The 19759-nt window shown below is 36.3% G+C and overlaps 2 protein-coding genes across 5 annotated transcripts in view; one reads left to right on the forward strand and one right to left on the reverse strand.

Moving 5' to 3' along the window:
* Positions 1-6955, forward strand: part of cnksr2a (connector enhancer of kinase suppressor of Ras 2a) — a 92531-nt gene extending 85576 nt beyond the window's left edge. For both annotated transcript variants that reach the window (XM_041967561.1, XM_041967563.1), the window contains one exon: positions 6319-6955. In XM_041967561.1, the coding sequence (XP_041823495.1) occupies positions 6319-6366 (48 nt within the window). In that variant the 3' untranslated portion in view covers positions 6367-6955. The remainder of the gene's footprint in view (positions 1-6318) is intronic.
* Positions 1063-17329, reverse strand: smpx (small muscle protein X-linked). 3 transcript variants are annotated; one of them, XM_041967568.1, is made up of 5 exons: positions 17018-17329; positions 9680-9739; positions 6281-6367; positions 4480-4635; positions 1063-1666 (listed from the first exon to the last, which is right to left on the reverse strand). In XM_041967568.1, the coding sequence occupies exons 2-4, from the start codon at positions 9713-9715 to the stop codon at positions 4483-4485; spliced, it is 276 nt and encodes a 91-aa protein (XP_041823502.1). In that variant the 5' UTR covers positions 9716-9739; positions 17018-17329; the 3' UTR covers positions 1063-1666; positions 4480-4482. The 3 variants fall into 3 exon arrangements, with proteins under 3 accessions (XP_041823502.1, XP_041823501.1, XP_041823503.1); XM_041967567.1 differs by having other exon boundaries at positions 4476-4635; positions 17018-17323; XM_041967569.1 differs by lacking the exon at positions 17018-17329 and adding an exon at positions 16220-16394 and having other exon boundaries at positions 4476-4635.
* Positions 17330-19759: the final 2430 nt, after the last annotated feature.

Genomic DNA, 19759 nt, shown 5'->3' on the forward strand with positions numbered 1-19759 from the left:
TCGTGATACACATTTACATCCAATGAAAAACTTTATCAAGTTTACCAAAACACAATTACAAAGATAGGTGTTTCACCAATATCTGTGATCCATCAGAATCTGTGACCATAGTGTACATTTCTCTGCATGTACGTCTTACAACACGATCAAAGTCTTCACTTTTATTGAAAACACATTTCTGTGTTACTTTTTATGTTACTTTACCTGCATTATAATGAACTCAGACTTCAATAAAAGTGTTTTTAAAACTTTGCTTGTCTTCTAAGACTTCTAAGACGTGCAGAGGGCTCGCTGCAGTCACAGATTCTGATGAGTCACAGAGTTTGGTGAAACACCTATCTTTTGAATTGTGTTTCAGTAAACTTGTAAAAGTGTTTCAATGGATGTAAACGTGTATCACGAAAATGTAAAAGTGTTTCACTAATATTGTTTTGCACTTCCTGGCCACCGTAGTTAAGCCATTAGGATCTGTATTCATGGAACTATGAATGTTAGCATCTCATTTTATGTCAATCCATCCAAGAGTTGTTTTAACATTTAACTACATCCCAAACATTTCAACATTTTTTAGATGCTTGAAAACGTTATTAGAGCCTTGATCATAATAAATTAATTATTTATTGGACTATAACTGTCAGCTGTGCCTTAACTTTATGGCAAGACTCAAAGTGGCTCAGTGGGTAGAGTGGTTGTCCTGTAGCCCAAGAGTTGCCGGTTCAATTCTGGATCGGAGTGCTCATGTCGAGGTGTCCTTGGGCAAGGCACCAAACCTCTAATTGCTCCTGATGGGTCATGGTTGAGCACCTTGTATGGCAGCTTCCACCATCAGTGTGTGAATGTGTGTGTGAATGGGTGAATGTGATGTATAATGTAAAGCGCTTTGGATAAAAGCACTTTATAAGTACAGACAGCGCTATATAAGTACACATCGTCCCAGAACTAAATTAAGGTAATAGACTGTCTTACCGACCAATGATAGCAGAAACAAACAAAAACGAATAATATTCAGGTCTTTCAGCCACCATTATTCTCATTTACTGTAACAGAAACTGACAAAATAAATTTGGACTTTGTTGGATTTATTGCAATATTTAAATTTTATGGGAATTGTAACAACATTAAACAAACATAACACATTTTCCATCTGAAAAGCATAAACATTATTCTTTAACCCAAACAGTCAGCTGTATGAAGAACATTTAGAAAGAAATCACTTATCAGAAAGCATCCATATAAATTAAAGTTGAACAGCTGATGTGTGTACAAGTTCTTCTACACTGAATTTAAAAGTTTTGTTTTTGGGAAGTTCATGATAATCTTTGAATTTATTTCCTTCTAACCATCCAATTGAAAGCACCTTTAAAAAACACACTCAAAAAAGAAAACACATCGCAGAAGTAAAATGAAGCCTTATCTGTAGCAGAAACAAATTTTTGTACAAAATAAAATTAAATTCTGGATTTAGTGACAAAACAGCATCCACCCCTAGTGATAGACAAACTTTTAATGCTGTATTACTGATTGGAAGAGAGTTTACAAAAGTCGAGCTTCAGAGACTTTCAGTGTTTCCAAACATGTTGAGTTTGGAGATTTTGCTAGTCTTCAGCAGCGGTGGGCAAATCTGTGTCCATGAAGATAATCGTCCTCGTCGTCTGGCAGGAAGATCCTGAAGGACAAAAGACAGATAAAGACCCTGTGAGGGATTTTCTTTAGAAGCTGTCGGGTAATGCCTAAGAGACAGCCGAACCGTGACAGTTGAGATTAAAAGGATTAAGCCTGGTTTCTCTGTTCTTACTGTATCTACTTTTGTTTCTTCTTTTATCTCTGTAATTCTGCCACACTTACTTTTTAATACATTTTTAGACTGTTCCCTTTTCAAAGAGTTGAGTTTGAGTCTGCTGGACATGAAAGGATTATTAGCTAATAAAAAAGGTTGATAAATTCCAGGGATATATCTGGTTTAAGTATCTGAATTACAAAAATAATGGACTAAATTAGTTTGTTTTAGCTTAATTAATATTTCAGCTGTCTTCAAAAAAAAAAAAAAAAAAAAATTAAACAAGGAATCGATTCCATTTTTAGCTTTCAATTTATCCTTCAAGTAATGAGGGTTAAATATAAATACACTGTTAGGTCATACTGCTGTTGCTTCTTTATATAGTGACAGTAATGCGTTTTAACTTTAAGGGAACTGTGTGGGAAGGTCTCAGCCCATTTGAACATCATGTGCACATGGTCCATTAAAAAAATTGTTTTTCTAGTTTCATACAGCTGAAGACTCACTGCCTGTTATTCCGGTTTGGTGTGGATGTGAACATCAAGCTAGAACTCAAAGGAGATCTTAATCAGGGGACAGAGGTGAAATGTTTGCTAACAGCTAACAAACTGAATGTAAAACCTTTTGCCAAGAAACTGAAGAAACATCTTAATGTCTGAGCAAGTCATTGTGCCTAAACTGTTGTGTTAATGGCATGGTGTCCATGTCTGATGACGAAAATTAAAGTCTAAACTGGCCAGTGCGGGCAGAAGAGGAAACCATGAAATGGCCATGAAATGGCTTTCATGGCTGCAGTAACTGGATAAAGAGAGGTGTCATTATTAGATGAAAACTGGAAAAGAAACGTCACATATGCACAAAGAAAAATGGGGATGTACTATGGTTGCAATTATACTTTCATTTCAGTATCCATACTAAGGAAAATATTACTATTACAGCAGGGCTATTAAATTTGCTCCCATGGAGACTGCAGTCCTGCAGGTTTTTGACACCTGACTCAAATTAATGAGTTATTGTGCAGAACCTCAAAGGCTGTTGGATCCATTTAATTTGGGTCAGGTGTGTTGGAGTAGGGGAAACACTGATTCATTTATTTATTTATTTAACATATAAGCTCCCCGAAATTTTTCAACTTCTAATTTATTTCAAACTAATAATAATGTCACTTAATGCTTAACAGGAGAAGGGGATCCTGACATGCTGCTCATTACCAAAAGTTGGAAAAAACTTTATGTGTGTGTGTGTGTGTGTGTGTGTGTGTGTATATATATAATAGAATTTTATAATCAACACCAAAAAGCTTATTAATCATGAATGGTATCATTAGACGGTTGTTGTTTGGACTAATAACTGGTGTGAAGTGTTCACATCTTAAACTTTAACCAGCTCGTGCTTTTCCTCCCTCATCATCTCCCACCACGGCGCACCCACACAGTTTGAGCAGGGTGGAGAGGCTGCAGTGTTTTGATATTGTGGTTTCTGCATCTTGCTGAAAAGTCACAGCACAGACTGCCCCTCAATGCTCACACTTCCAAAACTCACACTCATACTCCTATAAAGCATAAATATAGCGCCTGACTCAACCCCTACAGCCCACACACAGAGACATCAACACACAGCCTGGCCCACGGCAAAGCCTGAGCAGCCAACAGCGCCTCCCTGTGGCGAGCTGTGACCACTACAAGTAATTATTGTGGTTAAAGTCACGCTGACACCAGAAGGATCTTTACTTTTCTCTTTGTTATGCATCAAAGACATAATTGATCGACATCAGCTTCTTCTCGGGTAAATTAACTGGTAAAGTTTCTTTTATCTCAGGATTATCCAGGAGTCCACATGTACCATAAGAAATTAAATAAATGGTCCACAATTTAAATTCCATCATAAAAACTTCTTTTTTTATTTTATTTTTTTATTGCTGCAGCTTCATTTTATAGTCAATAACTGTCCATAAAACAAGGCTTTGTAGTTGTGAACAAATGATAAGAAAACGAAATATCTGCTTACAGCAAAAAGCCAAAGACATTTTCTTTATGTTTGAGACTTGGAAGTTTTAATTATTGTTTAAAATTATTTGGCTACATTTATAAATTTTACTTTGAGACACAACTATCTTTGACTGACAATCATATTTGATTATATTGTGTCTGCTGCAGGATTTAAACCTCGCTGACATTTATCAGCTCTCACTTCGTATACTGTACCTCCGTTCCAGTTGGAAAATCATTTCCCTTTTTTTTTCTTTCACATTTAATGGATTTGCATCCCTCACAGTGAGTTGGTAGCTCAGTTTATAAATTCACCCTTTCTGCTTCCTTTTTCTAATTTGGATATTATTTGCATTTATTTTATTTTCTTTTTGAGTCTTCAAATCCAGCCTTTCTGACCTGTCCAACATTCAAAGGAAGCTTTATGTCAAAACCAGTGTCACTGTTAAAAGCCAGCTCATTTTTTTTCCATCCCTACCAAACAATGAGTGTTTGTGTTTTTCTGATGATGATATTAGCTAACATGGATGGGCAGTTGTAATGACCATACTGACTTTAGTATTAATAGACTTATTAAAAGAAAAACTTCATGTTAGTTGAATAAATAAATCATTAATAGATACAGGTCTTATATCTTTAAATAATAGATTTCATTTTTCAGAATAAAAAGCAACATATTGTGTATTAATTTCATGTGTGAAACAACTAACCTACATGTTAATCCTTGGTGACCCATCGTAATTCACTCTTGACGTTTTGCAGCTCTGTTAGATTCACCGCAGGCCCAGGTAGCTTCACCGCACCTGGCAACGCTTTCTTCTCCTCTGGTGTCTGAGCTGCAGGTTGGCAAGTTGGGTCTGGTGAAGGAGCCTAAGTGGAACAAAATGGTGTCGAGTCATATTTATTTAGAAGCCCATTTAAAAAGAAACAAACAAAACAGACATGCTGTATGACTTAAAAACAAGAATCACCAGACACCAGAAAACAAGACAAGTTACTAAATGTCAACAGCTCATTCATAACTAAAAGCCAAGGTTTGAAAAATGCTTTTTAAAACCAGTTTTAAAAAACATCCACTGTTGGTAAAGTCCTGATGTGGAGGGAAAGGTGGGGAAGGCATCTCTATAGAACCTCAGTACAAGCAGAAGCATCTGATAAGCAGACAGAATAGAATAGAAATAGAATAGAAATACTTTATTAATCCCTTTGGAGAGTCCTCAGGGAAATTTGGGTACCAGCAGCAATACAACACCAACAGTAAAGCAGGACAAGCACAAGACACAATATATACAGATCTCAGAGGTCTGGAAGGAGTTAAAAGATCTGAAAGACAAGATACGGCTGGACCGCTTGAACTATTAAAAATGTTTTAAAACTAAACACTTATTCATGCTTTTCTTTACAAATTAAATTGTTGGAAGTTTATATTAAACATTCCCAAAGGTACAGGTTATGAAATTAATAGAAAGTAATTCGGTCTATCGGTCTAAAACCTCTGCTTATAGTCCAACATCAACACTTCACATCTTTCATTCATATTCAGAATAAATTGTTTTATTTGAACATAATTGTAAGGAACTGGACTACTCTCGATCATAATCAATTTAATTTAATTAGATTACAGCTAAATTACCATAAACTGGGTGGAACTGGGTTATAATTAGATTGAATTGGACAATATATTTCACAATGCCTTGTGATGACTGAATAGGTAAAATAAACAAAACTGAATTGAATTGAATTGAATTGAAGCAAATCTTGTACAGACACACTAAGCACAAGAATATATCAGAGCAGGGTCAAAATAAATACAATTTTTTTACGTTTTTTTTAAACAACTAAACTATTCCCAAAATCAAACGAAATAAAGTCTGAAATAAAATGACAGATACTTTCACTTTCTACTGTGAGTTCACAGACGACATTCACACAAGGTACAAACACACAGTTTGTATTTAAACCCAACTCATTTGTTTAATGGAAATACAAATAGTAAATTTATGCAGAGCAAAATGTGATCTGATTGGTCAGAACATGTTTGGGAAAAATTTAGACTTGCTTTATGGTCACAACCAGTTCCCACTGTGAAGAAAAGTCCCGTGCTAGAAGCTGAAACTTTGTTTTTATCCAGTTCTATTATTCTATTAACACCAATATATGTGTGTTTTACTCAGTCTGCATTCCACGTATCTACACTCATTATACACCATTAAAAAGCTAAGCTTCTTGAGTAGATTCAGTAAATACTTATTTCTGACCAGTCGCCCATGGAATTAATCTTTGAAGCCATACTGTACTCCAGTAGCAGAAAATGATGCAACAGACACATTACTGTACATCAGCAAGGGTCAAGTAAAGTACTTCAGTAAAATCATGGTCCACAACATGTCTTTTTATCCATAAAAACACGTTTTAGGTGAAAATGAATGGATTTTAAGTGTAAAGGCCAGCAGACTTAATGTCACTATCAAGATACTGATCATTGTTCATGGTGCTTCTTAAAGTGCTGTCTCACCTCTTCTGGTTCTGCTGTCTCCTCTCTCCTTTTGACAGGATGCCCCGCCCCTGGACGCAGAGCTCCCATCGGGATGTTCAAATTAGCCTGAAAGACAGCGAGAACAGCCAACGAGAGCCTTTTAAAACTTTAATGAATAAAGTTTAACATTTCTGTTTGTGTGTGGGTGTGTGTGTGTGCTTGCACTCTTTCCTCAAAACCCCTTGTTTTGATTATGACCACTGCTTCCTGGTTATCATCAGTCCCTAAAAGGGCCTTGTATGTTTATGAAAATGCGACACACTCAGACACAAACACACACACACACACACACGAACACACTAAGCGATTTGCTTGCCAACTTACTATCCTGCTGCTGCCTGCATCCCGTCATTTGGATTTTGGTGTGTTTTGTTTTGTATTGTATATAAGCTAATGTTGTACCTCTGTATAGAGTGGGAGTGTGGTGTTTGTTACTGATGTCAGTGGATGTTGTTCTATGAAAGAGTTTTATATTTTACTGACATTCAGGTCTTAAGATTGGAAAGGAACTTGTGTACAGCATGTTTGCTGAGGTTGGAATTACTGTAAAACTGCTTTGGCTGGAGTCGTTTGCTGTCTTTATGCTTACAGTGCCGTCAGCAAGCATGTCCTGATGTCTCACCATTAACTACCAAAGCTTAAAGGAATATTTTACCTGAGGGCAGGCCAAAACAAAGAAACTGAAAATGTGAACATATTGATTTTCTCAGTTATCTGCCTTTTTTTACTCAAAGCAGTTGATTATTATGGGAAACGATATTCCCTGCATTGTACGTAATACTAGTAATTACTGGCTGTGGCACTGCAGTAACCCTACACTGGAAAATTCAAGCTTGAATAAAATATTTTACTATAACTGCTGGAAGGTCCCTCAACAAGGCTTACTGTTTCTATTAAATTGCATAGACCTAAATAATATGTATAAATGACCTTTTGGATAAGAGCTATAGCTTTATCTATTTGAACATCTATATGTGATTATTAATGAGAATTTGGACACAGTCTATTTTGGCTTTATCATCCAGCTATAGAGCATAGATTATTTAGCCCTAGAATCTCATTCTATAACAAGGAAAACAGAAATATAACTTAAGTTGTCATAAATTGTGTATTTCCTAAGATTTATTATGATTTAAGAGAATTTTAAACAGCAGCATAAATTGCTTATGTTTAATATGTACCTCAGTTTTAAAGTAATGTTTTTGTATTTGAAGAAATTTGAAGTGTCATCAATAGCTTATTGGTTGTAACCCTATAAAAGACAAGAGCAAACAAATAAATGTAAGTGAAACCTGAATGTGCTAAAACAGGACCTAAACTCAAGTTTTCTTGGCTGCAGGGGAGTTTTCCAGTTACAGTCTGACAGCTGCTCACTGGAAGCTCCGTTAGGCTCAATTATCACATACATGGATATAAAATTCCTGTAAGATTGCTTTATTTTATTTTTAACTTTTATTCTTTATTTACATTCCCAGCAGGACTGGATTACGGATTTTTATGAACTTTTGTGTGAAACCTCACTTGGTTCTTAATTTGCAAGTTTATTTATGTAACCGACAAATTATTTACACAATCTTTTATCAATTAATTCGTCCAGAGCACATTACTCCAAACATCTAAGACTTTGTTTCATCTGCAAACTATAGCTTCCTGCCTATATAATTATCAACAGCAAAACACTTTTTCTTGAAATTCTCCAATGTTGTTCCCATAGGAGTTGTTTCTGTCCTCATATTAATGATTTACACTTAAATTATATATTCTGAGATCTTTTTTTTTATTTCTTCACAATGCTAAGAAGTATCTTTACATTCTTTTTCCATAGGCCTTAGATAGCATTTTAAATCTAGGCATTATATCTAAAGAAACTATAATAGCAGAGAGAGAATCAAATATACGAGATATAAAGGGTTAGATAAGACGAGTATTTGTCATTTGAATGTGTGATAAACATTGGGGTGTGATTCCTTTTCTCCTACCTTGCATAGAAAAATAATCTCACACAGAATACAAACAGACTTGCTTTTTAATCATGGTGTGCCATTACACACACAAGCAACTCTGGTGGGATTTACACAACAAATTTTAATAGATGCTCCTGTTTTACTCATTAGGATTAAGTTTAATTCTATAAAAGATGGTTTGTTAAAGGACCACCTATGACTTCATTTCCATAACTAGTCTGTGGGTTATATTCTTTTCAGGGCACAAATATTTCTTTTTTAATGTGTGTCATTGCTTTCTTGATCTTTTTGAAGTAGCAGTGAAGAAAAATCAATGTGGAAACCTGCTTTTGTTGGTGTTTTTACATGGATATTTATTCTTGCTTCCTTATAAAACTGTAGATGGTCCTTGCAGATATCCCTTCTCTTATCAAATCCCTATGTCTGCATTTCCCACAATCCAATAGTTTCTCTCTGTTTTTAACAACAAGCCTTCCTGCTGTTGATGTAACAATGCAGTTTTCCCTCACTTTTGTCTTTTCAAATTAGATGCATAATCATTATGATGAGAATCATTATTATTTTGCTATTTTCAGACTTTTTAAGCTGATTTAAGTAGCAGCCATAAAATGAGAAACATTCTCACAGAGTCCACAACACTTATGAGTCTACTTGGATGTGCAATCTTGGTCAAGTTCTACTTTAAAAACAGATAGTGGGGGCGTGGCACAAACTAAAGCTGTGTGTTATGTACATTTTGGAACTGTCTTAATTTTTTTGTAGCTAAATTAAACATAGTATTGGATGTTTCTTAACAACCCAATGCATTTATTGAAATAATAAAGCTTTTTTTATACTGTAGTGATTATGAAAAGGAAAATATTGGGAGAATATACAGTATTATAATGTGTTTTGTGTTGTTTTTGAAAATGTTTAAAGCTAAGAATGACATTGCGTTTAAAATAGGTGATATAAAACATGTAAAGTTGGTGACATAAGAGATTAAAGAACATTTATTTATGACCCAAATATTTATAATGTGAAGCTATTCTGCTGTTTTTTTTGTTGTAGACTGACCTCTTGTTTGTATTGTACGGGTTTTTAAAAGCCTTCTGTACTGATGCCTATCCCATGGTTAGATGTGAAAATGAGCACAATGAGGAGTGAGATGATTAATGAAAGCCTCTCTGACATGCACACAAAGCCATCACCCCAACAGCAACCTCTGCGTATGTTTGCCTTGCTAAAATACTGCACTAATAAAGCCCTGATACTGCATATGCACAGTCTTAATCCTGTATCTGCCTTCACCAATAAAACTTCAGTGTGTAAGCAGCTGTCTGACATCCTCATTCCTCCACTTACAATCATGCAGGAAGCCACACATTCAGGTTTCAGAGCCAGGTGTGGGTGCAGGCAGGTGAAAATATTTTACCTGCAGGGCCTTAACGTTGGTCGAAGGTTTGGACATAATCCCCCCGATGAGTCCACTGACCTGCAGGAAGTATAGATCATAGACATTCAGCTGTGTGTGCTGGTGTGTATTTGCGAGTGTGTTTGTATGCCTGTTTGGGGCCCAGGGACTGTGGTTTTCGAGGGCCGGGATAGCATTTCAGTTGCTTAGCGACTCTTACAGAGAAAAGCAAGTAGAGGAACTGTTCTCTGAATCATTCATGAGGGAGACAAGAGACACTGTCAAAGCAAAAAATACATCAGTTTCACCTTTGGGTGGATCTTTGCATCACTGAAAAAGTGCTCTGTGTGGCAGGATTAGCATGGCTGCTATTAGTTATACTTAAATCATAGCTTAAATCTGAGGAAATTAGTTGCATGTTGGTAAAGTTTAGATTTGACAGGTAAAACAGTTGAAGATCTGCCATTAAAACCCTTTTATTACCATTCATGTTTATTTACAATAATTTGCATTATTTAAGACCATCCACTCCCACTGATTGGCACTTTGGCCGTAGGTTCTTACCCAAACAATCAAATTGCTTCCTGATAAACAAGTGTGCAAGTATTGTTGCTCATTTAAGCTAATGCAGTTTATTACATCCCCTCCTTAGGAAGCATTACAGTTGTCAATATCAAACAGGTGAATGTTCTCCCACTTGAATCCATTCTACAGTCTATACAGATGATGTGGCTCCTTTACTTGCATTACACAGCCATGAGGGTCACCAGAAGTCAAGCTCCACTGTGTGGTTTGATGATCATGTGTGTCACTGATAACGCTAATACAGCAGCTGTTTTGTGTTTTCATGACTAGTTCAGGTTTTTTCCATTTTTTATTTGTTTTTTTGTTTTTTGTGAGTATAAAATGCAAATAAGCAACTCATCTCATCATATATCACATAATAAGTTAGAATTACATGTTGGTACTACAGACAGCAAAGAGATATTCATTCATCATCTGGGGAGTGTGTGAAAGTGTTTATTTCTGCCTTTAAGATGAGCTAGCTTTGATGCCACCATAATAAATCCCAACAAAAGGCAGTGTTAATAAAATCACTGCTTCTATGAAAAGGGTCTGAAAATTAACCATAACTTTTGTCCTAACTCTCAAAAAGTATTTTGGTGGCTAAACTTGACCAAACACAGACAAGCTAAAGTAAAAGCAGCCTGCCTTAAGTTAATGAAGTAGTAGCTAAAAATAAAATATAAAGTAGATATAAAACAGGTAAAAACATTAGCATCCAGTGAGCCAAGACCCACAGAAACAAACTGTACTTTAAAACTTCTGACCACCATCACAAGGCTTTAATCTGAAGAGTGCAGACTCTCTATGGAAGCAGGGCATCACCCCACACAACAAAGGTTTTCAGTCCCAGATGAAGACCAGATGATGGCTTGTTTCTCATTGAATTTCATTCAACTGGATACTTGTGTTTCAATCCAATGAATGTTCAGGGTTTAAGATTGTGATGTGGTCACCTGACAAGGTAAAAGTATCTTGTATTCAATGCAACTGTTTTTCGGCATTGGGTATGCCTCAAATGACAATTGTCTGTTTCACCAGCCAGTGTAAGCAGTGCATTATAACATTTCACTTTACACAGAGTGCCTATTGTGAGAATGTAAAAATGTTAAATGGCTTATTATGGTTTGAACTGGAATCATGTTTTAATATTGTCTTTCCCCACACTGAAATTTTATTTCTTGCATTTTATCTATTTTATTTTAGCATCTTCTTTCTGTTTTTATTTCATTAATTGCATTTTTTTTTATCTTTTTTTTTTTTTTACATTTTTTTAATAATGCACTTGTATTGCTTTCTACACCCTGCTAAAATGTTGTATGTAAAGCACTTTGAATTGTCTTGTACATGAAATGTGCTATACAAATAAAATTGCCTTGCCTTGAACTGGCCTGCAAAGTCTCTAGATCCTTTTCCAATTTTCCAGACAAACAGGTTGCTGGATTAGCCACGCTCCATTTAGACCGGGGATAACAGACTTCAACCTTAGGGGCCATTGTCCTGCAAGTTTTGGATGTTTCTCTGCTCCAACACATCTGATTCAAATTAAATTAGCCTAAAAGCTTGTCAAGTTCTGCATAATGACCCATTTAATTCAATCCACAATGCTACAGTCTTCCAGAAGAACAGTGCATTTATTACAAAAGCTCTTCATCTCATCCTCATTTTCACATTCGGTTTTTTTGCTTCTTCTACCATATGGTACTTCACAGATCAACTCCAGCCTAAGTGGTTCATAATGGAAGAAGTTTCCATAACCTACTTATCTAATCTACTAGTAGCTCAGAGGGCCAGAGGAACACTTCTCTAATCGCCTCCATGGAGGCGTTCATGCAACAACATAGTAAAAAGTCCTTGACAAAAAAAAGACATCCTTACAATATGCAACACACACACATACCTGCACACACCCCCACACAATGGTATTTATGTTTTATGAGTAGCAGCTGCACCCTAATGAGTCCTTATTGTGTGAAACAGCTGGAGCTATTTTTTCAACTTTCACTTTCTGTAACTAAATACACAAGTAAAATGATGTTAGCTTAAGGAATGTGTCCCTAAGCTTGTTAGGTCGAGAATACCAGTAAGAGATGTAACACACAGCTGCAACTGCAGAAATAATCATTTTTTGTCACTTGTTTCAATACACACCATTGAAATGTGTCTGAACTCTTTACACCAGCATCAACACCACCAAGTGTTCACCTATGACAACAATAAAATGTTGAAGGAGTTTAATATGTTCTGTCGTCCAAAATATTTCATCTGTATACCATTAACTAACTAAAATAAAAAGATAGGTTTGTGTTTGAAAACTAAGCCTAAATGCTTACATGTGTGGAAAAACTATATCCACCTTCACTGTTTTCATATCAATAAAGAGGGTTAGTAGCTCCAGGTGCTGCAGATTGATTGCACTGGATTAATTGAGCAACAACAGGTGTTAGAACCCCGATAAAAGTTGAGCCTTTGCCAGTTTGTTGGTCTGCAGCATTTATTGATTTCTGAATTATTTATTTATTTTATGCAGGAAAGAATTAAAAGCAATGACACAGCAAAAACTGATTTTCAGCAGGTTCATGCACTGCAGAAACATGGACAGACACACAACACATGTATAAAGACAGTACTATCACACAGCAGTGGTTGGAGGAGGTTGTGGGGATACATCAGTTGCCATGGCAGTAACTGTCTGCCAAATGGTGTTTGTGGGTGGTTTAAAACAATCCTGGTGATGTTTTAGTCCTTATGTGATGTGGAATGTTGTTCCAGGCTTTGTTTAGTACATTAAAGAAACATCTTTGTACATAACCTTTTCAAAAGAATGGTAATGGCACAAGTGTTACTGATCTGGTTAAAGGATCAGATCTGGGGTTAAGTTTTGGTACTAAGGCAGCTAATGATGCAGATGGGCATCTAGTAGGTGGAAATACAATTTAGTCCCATGACTTAGTACAAAGTTTTGAAAGGTCTCTTGCCACTGGGTCAAGAATTTCATTGGTTGAGTGTCCAAACAGGTAAACAATATGACACAGTAAAAAGAATCATTGCATGCAAATGTGTCTTAGAAACTGACAGAGAAAGATATGATCTGATTTTACTATACACAAATAATTTTTGTTTCAGATAAGGTTTTGTTCATGTTCACTGTATATGAGATGAGACTCCAGCATGATCCACAAATACTTGTATGTAGTGGAGAGTTTTTAGTTTGCAATGAAAGCAGGATTTGATAGGACAAGCTGGCTTCTTGGAGAGTGGAAATACATGCACATTTTTTATGGTGATTGTCAAATTATTCTTTTGCAGCCACCCATTTAAGGACTGCAGATCTTCATTGAGTTTATGGTTAATTATGTCAGTATTTGGACCAAATACAAAAATAAAGGTGTCATCTTCATACAACAATGAGTTAGAATGACTGAGCACAGGGGGAAGGTCATTAAGATACGTTTGGAAAATAGTGGGCCTAAGATACTTCCCTGAGGAACTCCCTTTGAACACTCAAGCCACTCTGATGCGACTGAACCTGGGTTCTGCCACTTAAGTAGGAGGTGAGCATGGTTATTGCAGATGGTATAAAATCAAATGACATAATTTTATTCATGAGAATTTGGTGATGGACTGTATCAAAGGCATTCCTAAAATCTATATATATGGCTCCAGTAATATGGCCCTTGTTGAGGGAAGTACATATATGTTCAATGAATAACAGCCAAGCTGAACAAGAGTGTTGTTAATGGAAATCTGTCAATTTCTGGAAGTTTTTATCTGTTTTTTGCCACTAATGGATTTATTTGTATACCATAGTGTTCTTGGATTAGCAGCAGCTAAATTAATTAGTTTTTTAAAATAGACGTTTGGCTTTTCGCAGCTCAGTTACATTTATTTCTCAGCTTAACAAAGACAAGCCTATTTTCAGCTGTTTTTGAAAATCTGTAGGAGGCCTTCTTTTTTAGAAGTTGTAAAGTATTGGCTAAGTATTTTGTCTGATAGGTACTATACAAGTAGTGATGAAGTTTTCAGTGCTTGAATTTAAGTGTGTGTTAACACAATGCCAAGAAAGAAAGACAGAATCTTAGAGGATCACTTGTTACTGCTCATCAGTACAGGAAACGTTATAAGACCATTACCAAACTATTTGAAATCCATCATGTGATGCCTACACATTAAAGTAAAAAGGTAAGGACACCCTCTATTCATCATCCATAAGAAAGATTATTCTTAAATAGAAAACATTCCACACAGTTATCAGTCACCTTAGGAGTGGACACCCCAGCAAGTTCATCTCAAAGTCAGACTATGAGAAACTGAATTTAGAGAAGTTGCTAAAGTTGAGTGTTAAATGTTAAAGGTCATAACAGTAAACTTAGAATCTGAACAATTATTTGTTTGGAAAAGCTGCTAGGAAAGAGCATAGACTGTATATAAAAGATGGACGGCGCCTCCGTGACATCACCCGTAGGTTTCTGAAAAGCAAAAATAAAAAGTAAAGCTCATTGTGTGTTCCCACCGTCTCCATCTTGGTAGCGTCATGCATGTCGTTAGTCCTGGAAAATCCAAAAATGAGCAAAGAGGTCAGGGTAAGAGGGGGACTGTGAAGGTGGGAGTGGATGATTGACAACCATCAAACTCTGAGCTGCCTGTAGCTAAGAGCCAACCGAGCTAACCCGGAGCAACGGTAACTAACCAGCTAACAGAGGTAGGTGGGCTAAAGCTAAGGCACGCTGTTAGCCAGCTAAAAAATGCGGTTGTTCTGCACTCTCTTTTCTTTCAGCAGATATTGGATACCTGTCAGTCTAAAGGACACTCCCTTAATTATGCCAAATTTTAAGATTAAATAACATCCAAACAGATGAGTTAGAAAAAAATTTCACCCCCCTCACAGTTGTCATGAAGATAAACTTGACCTATTAATCCTAAAATGGATTTTTGTACCATGCTTTAAAAATGTTTATTTGTGCTGTAAAGTTGATCTTTTTAACATGGGAGTCTATGGGGATTTGCTCTGTTTTGGAGCCAGCCCCTAGTGGATGAGGGGTGAACTGCAATTCTTTGCACTTCGCATAGGCTTCACATTTTATAGGCAGAGGTTGCCACTTGGGAGAAAGCCTCTTTTTCTCTTAAAAAAATAAAAAAAAAAACAGCATGGCTCATGTTTTCAAAGTTTCATCTGAACAAACAAGACTTCTGGAACAATGTCCTTTGGTAAGACCAGACCAAAGTTAATATGTTTGGCCAAATAATGATGAGCTGGAGGGCTTGAACACTTTGCAGTCATTGAGTTGACCACAAACTCAAAGCATTCTAGAGTTAAATATGAGGCCATCTGTCAGACTACTAAAACTTGGCTGACCTTGAATCAAGTAACAGGACAATGATCCCAAACACAGCAGCAAATTTACAACAGAATTACAAAGTGTCACGAAGTGTAGCAATGATCCGGTCAAAGCTCAGACATCAGTATGACTTTAAGAAAGCTGTATATTAATGAGTGTCTGCAAACCTTGATGAAATGAAACAACTGGGCCAAAATTCATCCACATTCATGTTCAATATATGAAAAATTATTACTGAAAGTTGTTGCTGCTAAACGTGGTTTCAAACACTACTGAGTAATTGGTGTGCTTTTTCTTGCAAATTGTTGCATTATATCTTAGAGTTTGTTAAATAAGTAATGACAGCATAAAATGTCAAATGTAGTTCATCTCAAAATGAATTTATGTATCTATTATGTGCTGATCTAAAACCTTAGAAATGAAAGAGAGGACTTTCTTCTTGTAATGGAGTGGCAAATGAGTCTTTCCATCCAATGACAGTTACAGGCTCCAGCCCCCCTCATGACACTGAACTGGATTAGGTGAATATTGTATGTTTTTTTTTTATTTGTTTATCATATTTAACAATAGAATTAACATGATCACTATGGTTTAAATTTCCCTGCCAATTAAAACACAACACATGAACCTTTCAAAACATAAAACAGCTCTAACTTACCAGCAGATGACAGAATACTATTTTCTAATCCCTGGTTTTATACCCACTTCATCCAGCTTCTGTCCCTCATACACTATTTGCCTCTTTTCTTTCCATTTCTTTCTTTCTCTTTCTCTTTTCTTCCTCCTTCCGCCTTCTCTCTTTCACCATCACTGCGTGCAAAGTTGCAAAAAGATTCCTCTCATATCTGGGATTTGTTCACACTATAAATAGATGAGTGATACACTGAGGGGACCTGCTTTCTGTCCACACTCACACGCTTCCATGGACACGCATAGAAACTGGCCATAACACAGTTAAACAGCTGCACTAAGCACTTGAAATGCTCACATTTGGAAAACTTTCAAAGGTTTTTTTGAATTACGCTTCTGGTAAAAACTGAAATGTATATCATGATATGGATGGTACCATAATTTAACTCCTCTTAAAACTTTTTTAAACTATGTTGAACATAAAATGTAAGACTGAACTTTCTGTAGGAACTTAAATTGCTCATACTCATATATTCTACTCATATACCACATTATAATACCAACTATACATCATGTGTGTGAGGATTTTTAAGAGCATTGTAATTAAAACGGTGGCACTTGATTCCTGAAAACACTCTTCAATCTCACTGACTAAAATGGTTTTGACCTATTTTTTTCTGTGACGCACTAACACGAAGTAGTCGGGCTGGCAGATCTATATTGTATTGCATACACAACTGCAAACCTAGAGGGGAACGGTGATCTCACTGAGTTAAAGGTGTGTGTGTGTTTGTGTGTGTGAAAGTATGTGTGTGTGCTCTCTTACCTCCCAGTATGCGTGGCTTCTCTGCCCTGCCTTGCGCTCTCTCTGAGGTCCTCTTCAGCTACCTGACCTGTTTCCGAACGCTCCGATTGGCTTGGAGAGACAGGAAACTCCTCCCCGAGTGGAACCCGACCCAGCAGCAGAGAAGTTAAATGAGTGTTCAGCCTCTCAATGCATGCATTTCTTTATTGTTGGAACTGCTGGATTCCACCTACCTACCTCTCGCTTAGGGTTTTGCCAAAATCTGCCTCAAGTGAAACTGTCCACATTCACTTTATCTAACCACGGGGATCTTTGTGGGTCTTGCCTGTCAGTCTGATCTGCTGTGTGCCCAGATAGTAAAATGAAGAGCCTCTAACTGCAGGCTTGTTGTATATCCAGACTATGCAAATCCAACCCACACTATGGGCTCACCTGTTGGCAAGGAGACTCCAGATATTACAGATAAATACCTTCACAACTGAATGCCTTTAATGTACTTAATGACAACACACTGTAGCTAAGGTAAGATTATTCCTGGGGTCCAAAGCATTCTGTTCATACTGTTTTATTATGCACCAATTTACCATCAATAGCAATATATTAATATAAGTGTTTTTTTCTTTATGGTATTGTTACACTCATGTGGCATATAGACAAGTAAAATTATTCCATAATAAAGAGAACGTCAGGTTACAAATACTGAAAGCACACTACATAAGTTTCTGATCTCAAAACTTAATGCTTCTGACTTGTTTTGATGGCACCCTTTTCATTATGCACGCTCCTGGAGCTGTCATTGGGGAACTTATTTGGGAAATTGCTCCTCAAAGTGATTTTGGTTTGTCTGGACAAGGTTGTGTTTTGCTCGGCTACTCATCTCTCTTTGTTGTAGTTTCACTTTTTTTTTAACTTTTTTTTTACCGTGTGGGCTTTGATGATGCATCTTAATGTTCTGCTTTCTTTTTGTGTATTTTTATAATAACTTTTTTAACTTTCTGTTTAACGCAACAATACAGCGTAAAATATATTTAACTTTGATATGATGTGATCTGTGGTACAGGTCCTTATTTTTGGCTTATTTCATGTCCCTCCAGTAGTCAATTTCAGCAGTGAAGATGGCCCATGCTTTTATGATCCAGCAGATTATTTAATAGCTATACACCACTTACTGTGAATAAAGCATTTATACTGACATATTCCTGTTGTAGAGCCTGTGTGTGTACTGATGTGAAGAGCGGCGAATGGCCTTTGTTCACTTCAGTTTTATGTTCCAGCGATCACATTTATGGCCTAATGAGTCGGGCTGGAAGCTGGTTTCCTTATTGTGTCTGAATCATCCCTCCTACCTTTCAGACAGATTAAATCCAATATTCAAACTCATATTTTCATATTTATACTGCCCAGTACAGTTCAAATAGCTGACTGATTAATATGTTTGCCCTTTCCTTTTTTTTAAAGACCCATTACTGCCTTCAGGTGCTTTCTTTCTACAAGAATAAAACAAAATTTATTTTTGTCAGGTTTAGACACAATGAAAGTCACACTTTAAATGATAAGGAAATCAAGAGCTCACATCACTATTAATGAAGGTAGCTCTTGGGCTATGTGTGAGAAACAAACAGGGGCCCTGTTTGCAAGCTTCTGATCCTGGGTGGGGGTGTGGTTGCATTTGCATGATCACACTCATTAATTAACACGTCTCATTCCCTGTATTCTGCACACAAACTCACTAATCACTCATTGCTGATATACCGGACAATCTGCACACTTTTGCACACTCATTGTACACACTGTACATGTGCACATACTACCTCTGCACTACAACCACTTAGTGTTTTCCTCTCTACTAGTATTTTGCTTCCTTATAAAGTTTTATTCTTACTATATATTTTTATTTTACTTATATAGCTTTTTTTCTTACTTGTATTTTATTGAAGCTTAATTTATGTGCAACATTTGTTTTCTTTTGCTTCTTAAGTGCAATTTTGAGGGGGCTCTGAATCCAAGAATTTCATTGCCAGTAGTGATGTTTCATTGTTACGTGTATTTGACTAATAAACTTGAGCTTAACTTAAGTTAACTTAATGCACATGCTTGTACAGTCACTGTGTCATTGTGTTGGTATCATAATAGCTACAGTCATGTTTTTGCAGTTTCATAGTTGGTGCTGTTATTTGTATTGTTGTTATGTTTTTCTCACTGTTTTGTTATAGGTGGCCCTAATGATTGTGTGCTTTGTTTTCTTACAGAAGCTGTTTAGTTTCTCTCCAGGTGTAGCAACTGTTTTTTATGTTTTGGTTGTACAGTAGTTGCTGTGGCCTTTCGTATCTCTCTCTTTTTTCTTCTCCTCATTCTCTCTTTTTTATGTATTTTGAAGATGTTGTGATGTAATAAAGGATCAGTTCATATACAATATTTCTTCTTTCTGTCCCTTTTAATTTTGTATTAGAATTATGTTTTAATTTTATTTCTTTTTTCTCAAGAAGTAATTAATAAAAAAGTAATTAATACCCTCCATTAAGCTCCCCTTGGCAAAGCATATGTGCTCAGTAAAACAAGGCACCCAGATTATCTTTCTGCTGTCATGATGCAAGACAAGGCCATTAAAAAAAGAAAAAAGAAGAAATAAAAGTGTGGACAAAGAATCAATTAGAAAGTTGATAATAAAACAGCCATTTCTATTTTCATCCTTCTCAATGTGTTCATAATAAAGTTTTGTTTTTATTACATAATTTTTCTTTCGGGTCCCCCCCCCCCCCCCCC

Source organism: Melanotaenia boesemani, chromosome 18, assembly GCF_017639745.1.
Source record: "Melanotaenia boesemani isolate fMelBoe1 chromosome 18, fMelBoe1.pri, whole genome shotgun sequence".
Lineage (NCBI taxonomy): Eukaryota > Metazoa > Chordata > Actinopteri > Atheriniformes > Melanotaeniidae > Melanotaenia > Melanotaenia boesemani.

Bases quoted from the DNA above. Each gene is read 5' to 3' on its own strand.
- smpx (XM_041967568.1), bottom strand. From the start codon at position 9,715: ATGTCCAAACCTTCGACCAACGTTAAGGCCCTGCAG. The intron at 6,368-9,679 runs GTAAAATATTTT...GCTGTCTTTCAG, and splicing joins CCAACGTTAAGGCCCTGCAG to GCTAATTTGAACATCCCGAT. The intron at 4,636-6,280 runs GTGAGACAGCAC...TGTTCCACTTAG, and splicing joins AGACAGCAGAACCAGAAGAG to GCTCCTTCACCAGACCCAAC.